This window comes from Manis javanica, chromosome 7, assembly GCF_040802235.1.
Source record: "Manis javanica isolate MJ-LG chromosome 7, MJ_LKY, whole genome shotgun sequence".
In the NCBI taxonomy this organism is placed as follows: Eukaryota; Metazoa; Chordata; class Mammalia; order Pholidota; family Manidae; genus Manis; species Manis javanica.
In genome coordinates, this window is record NC_133162.1 from 101,971,379 (window position 1) to 101,988,362 (window position 16,984).

The 16,984-nt window shown below is 37.1% G+C and overlaps 1 protein-coding gene across 1 annotated transcript in view; it reads right to left on the reverse strand.

Moving 5' to 3' along the window:
* Positions 1-456: 456 nt before the first annotated feature.
* ACTR3 (actin related protein 3) overlaps positions 457-16,984 on the reverse strand; it is a 58,832-nt gene continuing 42,304 nt past the window's right edge. The window contains exons 9-12 of the mRNA XM_017652267.3: positions 6,205-6,297; positions 5,907-6,032; positions 2,793-2,876; positions 457-1,690 (exon numbers count right to left, since the gene is read on the reverse strand). Of these exons, the coding sequence (XP_017507756.1) occupies positions 1,595-1,690; positions 2,793-2,876; positions 5,907-6,032; positions 6,205-6,297 (399 nt within the window). The 3' untranslated portion in view covers positions 457-1,594. The remainder of the gene's footprint in view (positions 1,691-2,792; positions 2,877-5,906; positions 6,033-6,204; positions 6,298-16,984) is intronic.

Consider the following 16,984-nt stretch of genomic DNA (forward strand, 5'->3'; position numbering starts at 1 on the left):
CTACTATGACTATAAGACATAGTTCTTTACTCCCACAGTCAAAGAATTAAGATTCACATAAATGATGAATATACTTTTAAATACCCAGGTTCACTCTAAATAAAAACTATAGTTCATTCCCCAATTCTTTCTTTATATTAAAGACAAACAGCACAACACTTAAATAGTTCTTTAACTTTTAGTTAGGGTTATACTTACTCCTATGTGATGTTTTTATGGATAATGAAGTTGAAGTATTCACTGGTATTACTGCCTAAATTCTAAAAAGCCTATAAAACATCTCTTAATTTAGTCTTTTATAAATAACTGGTAAAATAACAAGTTCACAAGAAGATTCTACGACATGCATCAGAGATTTAAATGAATCCCACACTCCAGCAGAGACAGAAATCATATAAAATGCATAAGCGCAAAGTAAAATGAAACTGCTTCCTAAAAAATAAAAACATTAGAAAAGGTAATTCAGTTTTAATTTATTTTCATCACTTTTTCTTCATGATCCAGATATTTTAAAATGCAAAGAAAACGAACTTTCCATGATATGTCAGGGACTGGCACTAAAAAAATTTTCAGACTGCAAATGAGTTATACAAATGAAAGTAACAAATGGAGATCCAGTTATCAAAATGAAAGCACTCAACATACTAAAAGTTCACAATTATTTGTTTAAAAGCACATAAAAAAGTCAGCTTGCTAACCAATTTGTGATTTTTAAAGAACTATTGCAGAGGTTTGAAGAAAAAAGATTAGTTAACTTATAAAGAGATTAAAGAGCTTGAAACAAGTATTTAAAGAAATTTGTGTCTTTATTAGAATGGTGTTAGGCTTTAAATATACCAATTTGGTAATCAAATTATTTGTTTTTTAATAAGAAATGACACTACAGAACTGCAATACTGGTCCAACAGCCTTGTCTTTACTTTTCCTTTCAAGCGAGAAACAGAATGTGAGTAATCAGAAAGCACAAGCAGGCATCAGTTAATCCAAGATACTAGCTTCTTAGTTCCAAAAAGCACTTGCAAAGAAAACCACTGGGAGGTGCTCAGGGAGCTGGGAGATGGAAGCAATTCATAATAACTGGAATCCCATGAGTGCTGTGTGTACGCCAAGTCTCTTGAGGCTATTTTTTAAATTTATCCTTTACTTGGTCACCTTTTTTTCCCTCAAATACTAGTTTTTCTTCAACTTTTTTTCCTCAAAGTATAAAAAGTATGAAATATAAACAAGCTCTTGCACTGTACACTTAGAAGTGCACAATTCAAGCATTATAGAGCTATCTACATACTGATAAATCCCATCAAATCTTGAATAATTCAATAATATACAAAATATCAGGGCACAGAAAGAACTAAAACCCACTTCTTTTTGTTACACATAAGATTAAAATATTCAGTCTAAAGAAAAAACAATCATTTTGGCTCTCCTCTAACATTTGCATGTTGATATACTTATTAAAATATTCCTGTATAATTATGTTTGGTCTTATTATTTCAAGTCAGGTTTAAAACCTCAAAACCAGCCATCCAGACAAACAGGTAATCAGAAAGACTATTTCTTCCCCACGTCCCTAACCCCAATAGCTATGAAGTCAATTTTACGACATGACTCCAAACACTGGATTGTGACGACAAATGCTAGGTCCAATTTCTTCATAATCCTTTTTGGTGTGGCATACTTGGTAGAACTCAGGCTGAAAATAAAAAGTACATATTTTTATACAGGTCAAAAATCTACCCTTTTTGGATATGCTCTAAAATAGACTTGTTACATCTAAAATGTTTATTACTAGTCCATCCAGGGTACCTGAACAAAGCTTAGAAATTCTAGCAATCATAACTTAAAATTAGTTATAAATTTTTATCAGAACTGAAAAGGAGCAAGCACTTAACTCATGTCCCTCCATTCCCCCTCCTCAAAACCTATTCTCATAGGTTTTTCAAATTTGGAGGAAAAGAAAGGTTGATTCTCAACTGCTCAGACTATTCTGCTGAGGCTTTCCCATATTATAAAGATCAATAATCTTTATAAAGCAGCTTTAATACAAAGTATAGATAAATTACTCTTAGTTATGCTCAGAAACTTCTAGATCAACCTACTCTCCTCACTTAAGGTCTGGTATAAGACAGACTATATTCCATGCTCTGTTACCTCATTTCTCAAAGGGCAAAATTACAAACTCAACTAGGTTATATAGCACAATTTAGACAACTAAAATTAAGGAAGAAAATAACTTTTTAATGGTTTTAAGTTGAAGTCTGTATAGTTTTCAATAATTTAGATAAAAGCCCCTTTATTTTATTTGATACTTTGTGCACTATAAGACATGGCAGCAAAATTTGCTAGGCTGATCATACTAAAATACCTTTTAAAAGGGCTTTAAGATGTTTTGGTTTGGGAGAGGGTTCTTAGAACAATTCCCTTTACTCAGTTTAGAACATACTTATGCAGTGAAATGTAATTCTTATCTTAGTGCTTATAAATATCTGTACAGAAAGAAATAATGACCTTCTGATATCTGTTGCTATGATAATTAAGAGTTTTCCCTATAAATTTTAAAACTCTAAAAAAAAGTCTGCAAGAAAAATATGAACATTAAACTTCCACTTTAAAAAATACTGTGTATATACACATCTAATTTTAAAACTTTCCCTTGAAATATATAGATTAAAATGTAAAGAAATTTCCCTCCTTCTATACTGTGCAAGTAAGATGTAAGCATTTTTCTAACCAACTAAGAGGAAAATGTGTGCCTTGGCAAAAAAAAAAAAATTTTAAAGTAAGCTTCATCTCACCGTGGAAGCCAGCATCGATCCTCCAAACCAAACTGCATATCGCTGCATGTGGTGTGTAATGACTTGTACATCAATAGGTTTTGGCTAAAAACAGACATAGTAAGATCAGTTAAAAGTAAATTTCAAATTAACAGATTCTGTATCATTTAAAGTTAAATGTACATAGACAAAAATGTAATGTTTTGAATATTCAAAAATAAATTTAAAACTTTAAAAGAGGCAGGAGGTGCACAAGAAACAATACAAAAGAAACAAATCAAATTAATTTTATTTTATTAAGAAACATAACAACACTGAAGTGGAGGAAAGAACTAACCCAAGTAACATGTGAACACAATATTACAATTAGGCTCTAAGGCTTAATAATAATACTAAACAAAGATTCAAGTAGATTAACAGTTCTGAAACTACTATATAGGTATTCCACAATTGAGCAGAAACATAAATACACTGCAGATAATAGAAGCCAGGTTTCCCCCTGTCAGAAGGTATTAGAAATATGGAAATGTAGAAGGCTCTAAAGAACTTAACAGTACTCTGAAACTGACAATATCAGTATGAATAGTTTATTTATATAGACGTACACACACACACACACCACCCCTAGCTCTGACCACCAGGAAGGCCTAGAAGCAGTGACCCCCAGTAACAAAGAATACACCTACTGTCTAAAACTGGTGTTCCTAATAGCATTCTCACTACATTTTGCTAACCAACTAACTAAAAAGAACAAGGTGTGCCTTGGCGAAAAAACTGAAAAGGCCGATTCCAAGAGTGGAGAAGAGAAAGTACAAGATGGGCATGGAGTAGCTTGCTGTGCTAGAAAGAAGGGCTTGAAGAATACTGAGGCCCCATCAAAAGGACATTAAAGCTACTTTTGAGTGGGTTTCACAGGCCAAATCTGAGAATGGAGCATAAAAATTAGTGACATTAATGGTATTAACGATGTTGATATTTTATCACAATATTAATGATATACAGCCTAAAGAATAATACGAGAAATCAGGAATTCATAGAGATATTACTGAATGAATGAATGAAGGAGAAGGAGGGAAAATTTCCTTACAGTAAAATGGACTAAAAAAACAAAGAAGGTATGACAGAATTTGCTAAATACCATTTAGACAATACCACGGTAATAACTATTTTAGGAAAGGAAACCAGTGTTGAAAGTTTGATGAGAAACAGGTTTAGTTACATAGTATGCAAGTATCTACCCGTAAGATTCTTATTATATGTAATAAAAATAGTAATAACCTCATAGTAGAGAAACCTGACAAACACAGTTTTAACAAAGTGATCAAACGAATCATATCAGGTGTCTAGTGATACAACGCACTAGAAAGGATATAGTAAGTAGCACTTCTGTGGTATTACTGTCAAAGGTGCATAATGAGAACCTAATATCTGACAACCCCAAACTGAGAAGATCTATACTCTTTAAAGACATTACAGTTATAAATGACAAAAAGACTACTTATTCCAGATTGAAGAGACACAGTTCAAAAATGTGATCCTGGATTGGATCCTAGACTAGAAGAAAGTATTTTTTCTTCTTTTGCTATAAAGATAATAATGGGAGAATTGGTGAAATGTGAATCAGTTCTATAACTAGATAATATATTATATCAAGGTTAATTTTCTGATTTTGATAATTGTAATGTCCTGTTTTTAGGAATATGCACTACAATATTTAGGAGTAATGGGTTTCCGTATTTGCAATTAGCTCTCAAACAGTTGGAAAAATACAATTTTTGCAAGTGTAGGTATATGTGTTTATTCATACATATTTTTATAGAAATAGAATAAAGCAAATATAAAATGCTAACACTTGGGGAATCTAGGTAAGCAATACATAGGAATTCCTTCTACTAGACTGCAACTCTTCTGTAAGTATGAAATTATTTCAAAGTAACTTTTTAAACTTCCATACCATATAAAGATATGGTTTTTTTTGTTATTAAGAATTAGATTGAAAGGGAGTAAAGCTAGATTTAGATACAGAACTAAAAAGATCTATAAAAAAATGTTTATATGGTAAAATAAAGGAAAGGAGGCAAGAGTCCTGCAATATACAGGGTTTTAAATCCTGTTATCATTAGGTATGTCAATACAGTGCTGGATCACTGGAAAAACAAAATCCAAAATCCCTCATTTCTCATTTAGAAATGTACAAGAAGCTTAAAAATATGCTAAACATTTTTACTTTATTGAAATACTAAACTCAAAAACAGTATTTTATTTCACAAATCTGTAACAAGTCATTATAAACTAAACTTATTAAAACATTTAACTGTTAACTGCATTCCAAAGGATAATTTTTAAGATAATCAAAATTTACGGACTGAAAGTCAGCTGTCATGCAACTTCTCAGCAAGCAGGAAATCCTAGAAGGCTACATTTTACATTTAAGTAATTCTGAATGACTAGTAGCCCTCACTGTTGGTATTTTCCAACTTAAATAAAAATGTAAATAAAACGTATTCTCTGAATCAATGTTCTGATTCTACAATAACTCTACAATAAACAAGGAAACTCTACAATGAAACACCAATTCACTGAAAATTTGTCTCACAAATATAGAGAGCAGACACCTGAGATTTTAAAATTAATTTTGATTTTTCAACAGCTAGCCCAAAAGGCTAGGATATACAATCTGTTAAACCACCAATTTGATTTCACACTATGAGGCTACTATGGGGGAGGCTGGAGACACCCTGCGAAAGCAGGCTTGACCATGCAACATCAGCTTCTCTCCCACAATTCTGGTTTACTTCCCTGCTACAGGGGTATTAAAAATTCTGTGGATCCATACACTACTATTACTGGAGTATGCAAAGAACCACTATATATGTAAATTATCTGTGATGGAGATCAAAAAATTTCTCATGGCTATAACTAAGAATATTTTCCAGAAACACAGGTAGTATCCTAGAGAAATCAAATGACCAAAAGTCATAGATGTGAATCTATAATATTAATCATTTTCCATTAGAATACCCAACAGGTTCGTCCTAATTTCCTGAATAAAAGCAAAAGTTGGCAGACATTTCCCATCCCCATTATAACAATTGAGGTACCTTCAACCTTCCACTGATAATTGAGAAAACCTACCTTCAATCTACCACCACTCAATTCTTCACTTAATTTCAGCCTGGCATCTACAGTTCTTTTCAAATCTCTCTGCAAGCGACGTCCAAAGTCCCTGAACATGGTTGAACCTCCAGAGAGGACAATATTCTATATTAGTGGAGACAAATAAATGGCTTTTATTCAGAGAAAGCAGAGAAATTTTAGAGACATAAGAAACTACTAAAATCTTGTACTCTTTTGAGTTTTTAAATTTAGTATTCAACAAAGGACAGAAAATAAAGTTTCCTTATATTATGACAATTTTGCTGCGAATACTGACCTTGTAGAGAGGGCGTCTGACATCAATAGGACAATTCTGAATTACTTCATCTACAACTTCTGAGATAGGTTGAGTAAAGTCTGGATTAGCAAACTGAAAAGTAAAGTTGGATATATGACAGAGATTAGATCACAACTGATTTAAATATCTCAATAAAAAATTAAGAAAGTTTTCAGTTCAAAATCAAAGACTTAGAAACCGTAACTTCTAGTCTCTGATTCAAATTAAAGACACTGAAATTAAGAGATTTCAGAAGAAATCAAATTAAAATGATAATATATACCATTTCATTACCATCAGAATAGGTATTAAAAAAAATTTAAAGCCACACATAAACTATGAGGTGGCAAAGATCTGCATAAATGACCTGTTTACACTGCTGATGAGAACAGACACTGATGTTACACTTTGGAGAACATTTGGAAATATCTAAAACAATTTTAAATGTACACACTACTAACTTCTTTTCTTAGAACAAACCACAAAGGACTCCCCCACACATGTGCTGTTACATAAAAGCATATTCAAGGCAGTTTTGTTTCTAAGAGTAAAATCAACCCAAAAGCTCATTCCAGGGTATGAAATAAAATGTACAATCAATACTCATTATTCATGGATTCTTTATTTGCAAATTTGCTTACTTGCTAATATTTATTTGTTATCCCATAATCAATACTCATAGTGCTTTCAGTCACTCATGGGCATGCCCATGTGCAAAGCTGTAAAAATTTGACTTGACTGACACACATTCACAGCTAAGGTCAAACAAGACAACATTCTGCATTTATACTATGTGTATTCTTTTACAGATCTATTTAGTGCCACAGTACATTTTTGTGGGTTATTTTGCAGTTTAAAATGGTCCCAAGCATAGTGCTTAACTGCTATCTACTGTTTCTAAGCATAAGATTAGGCATGTATAAATTTCTCCAGTTTTTAAAATTAATTTTAAGTTATTTAGAGACTGAGCATACAATGAAGAGATATAACATTACTTAAGTGATAAGCTGTAATGATACAAAATATTTTAATTTAGATAAAGTACAAAAAATTGAGACAGGATTAAAGATGGCGGCGAGAGAGGTGAGACAGAAACCTCCTCCCAAAACCACATATAATACGAAAATATAGCAATACATCAAATCCTGAAAGAGCAACAGGAAAGAAAGCTGTGCCAGACTGCATACACCTGGGGAAACCAGCAGACCTCAAGGAAAAGGGTAAAGTACCAAAGCCGTGATCCGGCAGGATCCAAGCCCTTCCCCAACCCCAGCTCACCAGAGGGAAGAAGAGAAACAGAGTGGGGAGGGAGTAGAGGCCTAGGACAGCAGAACAGCCAGCCATGGATATCTGCTTTGGGAGCACAAACCTACATTGCATGGTGCTCTGGAGATTAGTGGGGTTGGAAAGCTAAGACAGGTGGAATTCTTGGAGAGCTTGAGATTCCAGTTGCTTGTGGAAAACAGGGATCCACATCCAGACACTCTGAGACAAAAGAAAGGTGGGAAGTCTGAGAGACTTCCTAACAGCGAGAGGGGGCTGCTAAAGAGGCAAGGACTGCACAGAGCTTACTGCTCAGGAGAAAGAACAGGTAGACAAAATTGTCCAGGCACACTCTGCCCAGCAGGTTGGGAACTTTAAGAGCTTCAGGTGCTCCATCCCCCTGAGCTGGCTATGCAGGTCCGAAGCCCCCCACTGCAATACCAGCCTGCTGCACCTTCCTCACCAGCACCAGCTCGCAAATCAGCCACCTCCACCACTGTGCCAGGCCAGCCAGAAGGCAGTACCACCTACAGCAGCTACAAGTGCAAAGCACAGAGGCTTCTCTGCATACTTGGCCCACTGGCCCTGTCAGTGGAGACAGGCATTCCAACTGGGATGCAGGAAAGGCCTCCTTTCCTCCCTACAGGCACCAGTGCTGCTTGCCTGGGACCCCCACCATCGCTCCAGGGGCTGAGCAGCTCCACAGAGTACAGCTTCCGGGCACTAGAGGGCACCATCTATAAATATGAAAGGTCAAAGGGATCTGGTTCAAACCAAAATCCCACAACCACCACAAAGAGGGCCAAGTGAAACTGAACTCATCAATCTTCCTGAAAGAGATTTCAAAATAAAAAGCATAAACATGCTAATGGAGCTACAGAAAAATATTCAAGAACTCAGGGAGGAATTCAGGAATGAGATACAAATGTTCAAGAATACAGTATCTAAAATGAAACATACAAGAAGGGGATTTAAAAGCAGATTAGATGAAGCAGAGTAGATAGTAAATGAAATAGAAATTAGAGAACAGGAATACAAAGAAGCTGAGGCACAGAGAGAAAAAAGGATCTCTAGGAATGAAAGAATATTGAGAGAACTGTGTGACCCATCCAAAAGGAAAAATATTTACATTATAGGGATAAAAGAGGAAGAAGAGAGAGAAAAAAGGGATAGAAAGTGTCTTTGAGGAGATAATTGCTGAAAACTTCCCCAATCTGGGGAAAGAGATAGTCTCTCAGGCCATGGAGGTGCACAGATCTCCCAACACAAGGGACCCAAGGAAGACAACACCAAGACATATAATAACTAAAATGGCAAAGATCAAGGATAAAGACAGAGTATTAAAAGCTGCCAGAAAAAGATCACATACATAGGAAAACCTATTAGGCTATCAGAATTCTCAGCAGAAACCTTACAGGCCAGAATAGAGTGTCATAATATATTCAATGCAATGAAGCAGAAGGGCCTCAAACCAAGAATACTCTACCTGGCAAGATTATCATTTACATTTGAAGGAGGGATTAAACAATTTCCAGATAAGCAAAAGCTGAGAGAATTTACCATCCACAAACTTGTCTCTACAGCATATTTTGGAGGTACTGCTATAAATGGAAGTGTTTCTAAGGCTGAATAGCTGTCACCAGAGGAAATAAAACCACAGTAAAGAAAGTAGACCAATTAATTACTAAGCAAATGCGAAATCAAACCAACCACTCCCAAAGTCAGTCAAGGCATAGACAAAAAGTACAGAGCATGATACCTAATACATAAAGAATGGAGGAAGAAAAGGGAGGAAAAAAAAAACCTTTAGATTGTATTTATAATAGCACACTAAGCAAATTAAATTAAGCTGTTACATAGTAAGGAAGTTACCCTTGAACCTTTGGTAACCATGAATCTAAAGCCTACAATGGCAGTAAGTACTAATCTACTGATAATCACCTAAATGTAAATGGTCTGAATGTAACAATCAGAAGACAGGATCATTGAATGGATAAACGAGACCCATCTATACGCTGCCTGAAAGAGACTCACTTCAATTCAAACCCAAAGACATATACATGGACTAAAAGTGAAGGGATGGAGAAAGATACTTCATGCAAATAATAGGGCAGGAGTTGCAGTACTTGTAGGGCTGGAGTACTTGTATAGACTTCAAAACAAAGTCACAAGAGACAAAGAAGGAAATTATTACTAACAAAGATTCTAATGACCTCTACTGCTGCAGTCTCAGAAAAAAGAAACTGGCAGCCAAAATGTATCTATCTGAAGCATGCTGATAAGTATACATAAGAAACCCTAACAGGGATATACACAGTGGGTACAGAAATGTGTCTCATGCTGAGCCTTGAGAACCCAACCCACGGACTAGCGTATGTTTTACCTGTTAGGGGTGGTCCATACTGTATTCTATGGAAAATGGGAGACTATAGCTCCACTTGGCTGGCTGACTGACTATGCCATTTAAAGGGAGGCTAAGATTAGAGGCAGGGAATGGCTTTGTTGATGATTAACTCAAGTGAGCAGCACAACAAACTGGATCCTGAAAACTTTTTTCCATGATTACATTAATTATCTTGAACCACAACCTTTCTAGGCTTTAGCTTGTGAAATCTCTAAACAACCTTCAGTTCTCAAAACATTATGCTTTCATGATCCTATAATGATACTTAAACTTGAGAACCTCTCATTGGCTTAAAAGAGACTTAATCCCCAAAATCTGGACAAGGAACATTAACAATTTGATAAAAATTAGGCTGTATAATATTCATTTTTTAAAGTGCTATCTTGTTGGGGGGGGGCATGGGGAGGGCTGTGCAACACAGAGAAGACAAGTAGTGATTCTACAGCATCTTACTACGCTGATGGACAGTGACTGTAATGGGGTTTGTGAGGGGGACTTGGTGATGGGGGGAGTCTAGTAAACATAATGTTCCTCATGTAACTGTAGATTAATTATACCAAAAAAAAAAGTTCTATCTCTTGGCTACTAACATTTAATAATGGATGTAACTGTGGAGTCACTGTGTTGTATACATGAAACCAACATAATACTGTATATCAGCCATACTTCAACAGAAAATACAAATATAAAATAAAAGTGCTTTCTTATCAAATTATTAATATAGACCTTACAAATTCTCTACACTGTTCTTTGTAAGCCATACTCTTCATTATTTACCTAAAACAATAACATCTTTATGAGATTAATTGTCCCATTAATATACACATATGATTACCTGTCCCATTAATTCTTTCCCATATTTAAGACAGTTTATCTGCTATACCATGACCAAGTAAAAAAGGCAAGGAAAGGGTCATTTATTCCTGTGCTATGCCCTTCTCATAGCAGTTTTTAATCAGAAATACAAAAAAGAAAGAATTTACAGAACCTTGAAATATTCACATACACTGGATTCACCCACAGTTAACTGATTTAGAAAAAATGAAGTCTGATTTGAAGATATCCTTTGAAAAAGCTCAGGAACTACTGTGCTACAGAACTCCAGGGAAGAATAAGTAGAACAATATACAGTAAAGTAGCAAGCAATGAATATTTAGTGAAGAAATGAAGGAAAAAAGAAAAATTAACAGTAAACAAATGAACAATAAATTTTTATAAGTTATTCAGTACTTGAATACTTATTGGCTCAACCCAGGTTCCCTACTAAGAAAGTTTTAGGTCTTTTCTTTCATTTTCAGCAAAAGGATTAGTCCTGCCTCTAACTGCTCTCAGATTAGGTCATAATATATTGCCAAGTAGCTATCAAGGAAGGAGTATCTTCTCTCTCTCCTGAAAAATGTATAAAGAATACACCCAAGTAAACATATCTGCCCAAATAGCTAAGGAAAATTTAATTTCCTTAAAAAAAGTGCCAAACCCATTCCTTATAAAATCAGTTCAAGTACTTGTGATCAATTTAGCAATTCAAAAATAAATATCCTTACTCTTTTATATATTTTATCTTCAGTGTTCAAGTTCAGATACCTACACTTTCACTTAACCAAAACAAAAACAGAAAAAACCTTTCAAATGACAGAGGAACTATGACACAGAGATACCTAAAACTACAGGAGAAAGAATCTTAAAATTCACCCAGGAAGTGACACAGTAAGATCATGCAATATAAAAACAGGTTATTCTCAGAAAACATGGTGAATTCAACATATATGATATATATGTAATTTTGTTCTTTCTATTAAAAGGACCAATAAAGAGAATATTTTTTAAAAAAAGGTATAATCCCAGCATGCATAACGTGGGGTGGGAGGGCGGGGCACAGAGAAGACAAGTAGTGACTCTATAGTATCTTACTATGCTGATGTAATGGGGTATGTGGTGGGAACTTGATAATGGGGGGAATCTAGTAACCACAATGGTGCTCACGTGATTGTATACTGATGATACCACAATAAAAAAAAGAAAAGGTATAATCCCAAAGTTAGAGAGACCAGAATAGCAAGAAATAACCACAAAATGTAGTAAACTGGAAAGCAGACAGACAACGCACTCCCTATAAAACACTTAACAAGGCATCAATAGGGAAAGCCAAGAACCAAGCTGTTTTGTCTCACAAATCCCCCAAAGAACTGGCTGCACCTGTAGCAGTGAAACTGAGGTAGACAGGCAGGAAGACTGGGTTGAAAGCCTTTCTGAGAAGCACTTGAAGACCTTGTCTTGCCAATGGGTTTCAGCCCTGGGCAAGTTCACTATGGATTCAATGTGACCAAAGAAATGACAGTAAAACGTTCTTGGGATGAAAGGGTTTATATCCAACTTTACTTCCGACATGGCAGGTCAGTCACTAGAATCCTGTCCACTCAGAGCAAGTCTACATGCAACAAGCCAGTCTCCTGCCTCTGGGCCTCTACCTGCACAGCCGTCCCAGTCTCTTTCCTTGGTGCTGCCACCACTCCAGCCTCTGCTCTACTCCCCTGCAGCCTTGCAGCCATGCAGCCATGCCACTGTTTCGCACAGAGCACTGGGTGGAGCTCTTTCATATAGAGTCAATAATGATGCATCACCCAGACGTGTGTAGTGAGCCAGCCAACAAGGGCCAGGTGAAAATACTGGCCATAGAAACCTTCACCTTATTCACAACCCAAATCACCCTTCCCCTGCCAAAGAAGTCTACTAAATGCCTCCTCCTCCTCATCCAAGTAGAAAAATGGCTAATCTGTTCTCCTAAGGGAAGAAACTAGACAGTTTCAAGATTCTTAGACACAGCTGAAAGGGATAAAAGAAGGGGAATTACAAGTGAAGGTATGCAGCCTAATGCTGACATAAATGCCAATCCTCTTACCCCATTTGGCTACTAACCTTAATCTTCTTCTAAGTCTTCTCTTTAAGTACATTCTGGGAACTGTCATACCCAAAATGACATGAAGAAATACACACAGGGCATTCCTCCAAAGAAAACGCCATAGTCAACAAGCCCTCCCCACAAAGCTCAGATTTCCAATCAGGTTTTCATTTGTCCCCTTCTTAAATGAGTGGTCCCAGAAGGTCTCCAGCATGACAAATACAGGAATCAGAACAAAGAGAAAAGGAAACTTGGAAGAAACAGACTGCGGATAAAGTGAAGGTTCCTGTGGCCAGGATTCTCACCTCGCCCTGGTTGCCTAGCTCACTACACACATGTGGACAATGAGTCATTATTGACTCTATATAAAAGCTCTGCCCAGTGCTCTCAGTGACATGGTGGCATGGCTGTAAGGCTGCAGGAGAAGAGAGATGAGACTGGAGTGGTGGCAGCACCGAGGACAGAAACTGAGATGGCTGCGCAGATAGAGAGGCCCAGAGGCAGAGACCGGCTTGCTGCATGCAGAGTTGGCTGAGTGGACAGGATTCTAGTGATTGACTTGCCACCGTGGAAATAAAGTTGGGTAGAACCTTTCACCCCAAGAATGTTCTACTGTCATTTCTTTCGTTACAATGAATCCATAGTGAACTTGCCCGAGGTTGAAACCCATTGGCAAGACAATTGGCAATAGTCGGCAGGGTTCATTGGTGACCAAGGATAAAAGAACAGGCTGCCCTCATGAAAGGAGGGTTTCAGCAAGCTGTACCTATGGACAGGGAGACATTCGAGTGTCCCCCAGTGGACATGTGGTACTACTGTAAAGGGGTGGATGACTGGGTTCTACCCCAAAAGAAAATTTGTTGCTGACTGAAATGGCATCACTACTAAATGCTGTGGAGATAGTAAAGGCCTAAGAGGAGGCAGCATGAGAAGGAGTAGAGGCCCAAGGAGAAGGAGCAGAGGCCCAAGAAAAAGCAGCAAGCAGGCTGCCAGGTGCCGTGGGGCAGGTGAAGAATGTAGTGGAGCCATCAGTCCCAGAAATAGAGGAGCAGAGGTTTGATGAACAGGTGGGAGTGGAGGCCCTGCTGGTGCTGGAGGAGGCAGCCCCTCCTTGGTTGAGACCCCACCTGGTTGAAAGCTGGTGGAAGGCCAGAAGGACTCAGCAAATGCGGGTTCTTTCAGGAGAAGTGCAGCCCCCTCCTCAGGTTGTGGAGCACTCCATGCTCTGCTTCTATCCTCAGGCTCAAGTACAAAAGGAAATATGGTCTGCCTCTCAAAGGAAGAATTTAAAAGGCCCTGTGAATGTTACAAGGACCCAGATGTGGGTTGGTTTGAAAAGGCAGGAGCAAACAGAAGGAAACTGGATGACTGGAGCTGTGGCAACAGTTGAGATGGGAGCAGCAGTTCCAGCTGCTGAGGATGAAACAGAAGGCAGAGATAAAGTAACAAGACCAGCCTGTGTGTCTGCAAGACTTTCTGCTGGAGAGGCTAGAGAGGGTGGGTATTGTAAGACCCAACGACAGTTCTTTTTGTTAACTCATTTGAGTAGAACTGGTTTCAATACAGCCAGGACGACCACTCGGTGTCAATGGATCTCCTCATGCTTGAGGGTTATTATAATTTGTCGTAAGTTTTATCTGTATGTTGTATTGTTATTATGGAATTTGGTTACAATGCTCCAGATTTCTTGCATAGGGACCATTGCAGAGGATTGAGGGCATACAGACTGAGAGGCAAGAATCTGGAGGAGTGGAGTGTGGATAAGTGAAGGTTCCTATGGACAGGATTCTCATCTGGCCCTGGCTGGCTAGCTCACACTACACATGTGTGGGCAATGTGTCATTATTGACACTATATAAAGAGTCCTGCACAGTGCTCTGTGCAAAATGGTGGCATGGCTGCAGGGTTGCAAGAAAGCAGAGGCTGGAGTGGTGGCAGTGCCAAGGACACAGGCCCAGAGGACGGCTGTGTGGGCCGAGAGGCCCAAAGGCAGAGACCAGCTTGCTGCACGCAGACTAGCTCTGAGTAGATGGGATTCTTGTGATTGACCTGCCACCATGGGAATAAAGTTGGGTATAACCCTTTCACCCCAAGAACATTCCACTGTCATTTCTTTGGTCTCATTGAATCCATAGCGAACTTCTCCGGGGCTGAAACCAGTTGCAAGACAAAAGGTTCTGAAACTTTCATCTCCCATGCACCCTATTTATTGGGGATCCTACTGGCAGATTATCTGCACCAAAATAAAAAAGTGGACAAGAAGAACAAGAAACATATGGGATAAAAGAAAGAGAGTTGTAACACAAAAGAGAGGCAAAGGGAATCCCCAGAATGATGATGAAGGAACATGAAAACTCTTTTTATCAGATGCAGAAGTAAACAGGTTCAGAGTGGGACATACAAGATAGTCTGAAAAATTAATCTAATAAAAAAATCGTATGTATCTAAAAATTCTGAGAACACAATTACAAAACTGGTGGAGAGAGATTAGAGTTAAATTAATGACAATTATTTTAAAACTAAGGAAACAACTTATGAATGACTCCATGGAAAACAAAATATAGGACAGAAATATTTCACAGTAAACTATGCTCAAATCTGAATAAAATTTGTGTTCACAAAAGGAGGGAGCACACTCAATTTTTGTCTTACTGAAATCACAATATAACTATTGTGACAGAAGGATATGGAAAGGTACTGTTTGGTTGGGACAAAAGAAGGAAAGAGAAGGCAGTACTCTCCCCTTTCACAGCTGAAAACTGATAGAAATGCCTAAGGCTAAAAAAAAACTTGAAGTTGCAATGTAACCAAAGTTTACCTCTGAAAAAAAAAAAAGAGAGCTAACCATTCAGATCATTCCTAGTTTTAGCTAGAATTTAAATAACTAGGACTTCTGAACAATGTGCATAGACATAACTGATGTTTTTTAAAAAACTTAAATTAAAAAAAAACAGATTTTTCAAAGAAATTACGAGGAAAAGAAACTATAGAAGAAAAAAAAAGATGTTTCAAAACTTTAAAACTTAAGAAAACTTGGTATAATCAGACAACAAAGATTACTCTATATCAGTTAGAAAATATTATATATGGAACATAAGCAGCAAGATAAATTTTCACCCAGACAAGTATCCCTTCCCTAAGCAGTATGATATAGCCAAAACACATTTTATTTACATACCTAATATTTCAAGGTTTTTAAGACAGTCAAGACATTATTAGCTAAGGAGGTCTGTAAATTTGTAAAAAAAACTGCATGTATTCCACTCATATGCTTTCTCCTTTGAAACCCGAAATACCTCCTATCTTCTAGTCTATTATCTCTCTTGTGGGAATGACAATATTTACCTAGGACTTTGGCTCAGGACCTTTCAAAATCCTCTAATGCCTGTCATCAGTTTGGGGTTTTAATATCTCTCTCCAACATTTCAACTTCAAAACAACTGATATTCCTTAACTCAAGTGACCTTTAATCTACCTCTACTTCAGCCACTCACACATACATGGCCCTACAGGGAAATTTGCCAACTTCTAGCTACAAGCAGTTGTCTCTGTCTTTGTCCTCTTGAATCCCCACTGAAATGATGGAAGGAATTTCAAAGAAAAGGCAAATGCCCAAGGACAAAGAGGAGGCAAGAAAACGACGACAAAATACTTCAACCCTGTTTGAAAACCAAAAAATGAATGCTGCATCCTAAGTGCTTCCAGAGGGGCATACTGGTAAGAAGTGAAGCCATTCATCCCTCTGGAATGATCAAAAGTCCCAGAAATTAAAGATGTAAATAAAGGAACAAGGCTTTAAAAATAGAAATTGTTAAAATTCTCTACATGGAATAGTGAGACCTCCATGAGTAATTCAAAGAATAAACAGAAAATGATACAAATGAAGAGATGAAGCAGAAGTTTTTAGGAAAAGTTTAAGAGAAAAAAATTACCACATTATAGTGCTGCCTCAAAAGTAAATAACATTCACAGGTTAACGCTATTAATTTAGCCAATAATTATAACATTAATATATAAACAGGCTAAGGGAAAAGAGGGCCTATGGGGAAAAAAACAACTAACGTAAAAGGAGATGAGCAGATAATTTATGTTGATATATCAAGAAACAGCAGTACCAGCAGAGTATTTGAAAATCTGGAGGTAATTATCAAGAGCAATGGCTAAGTAAGAGCTGGTGGCTGCTGTGTAGACCACAAAAAAGGTAAGGACTAGGA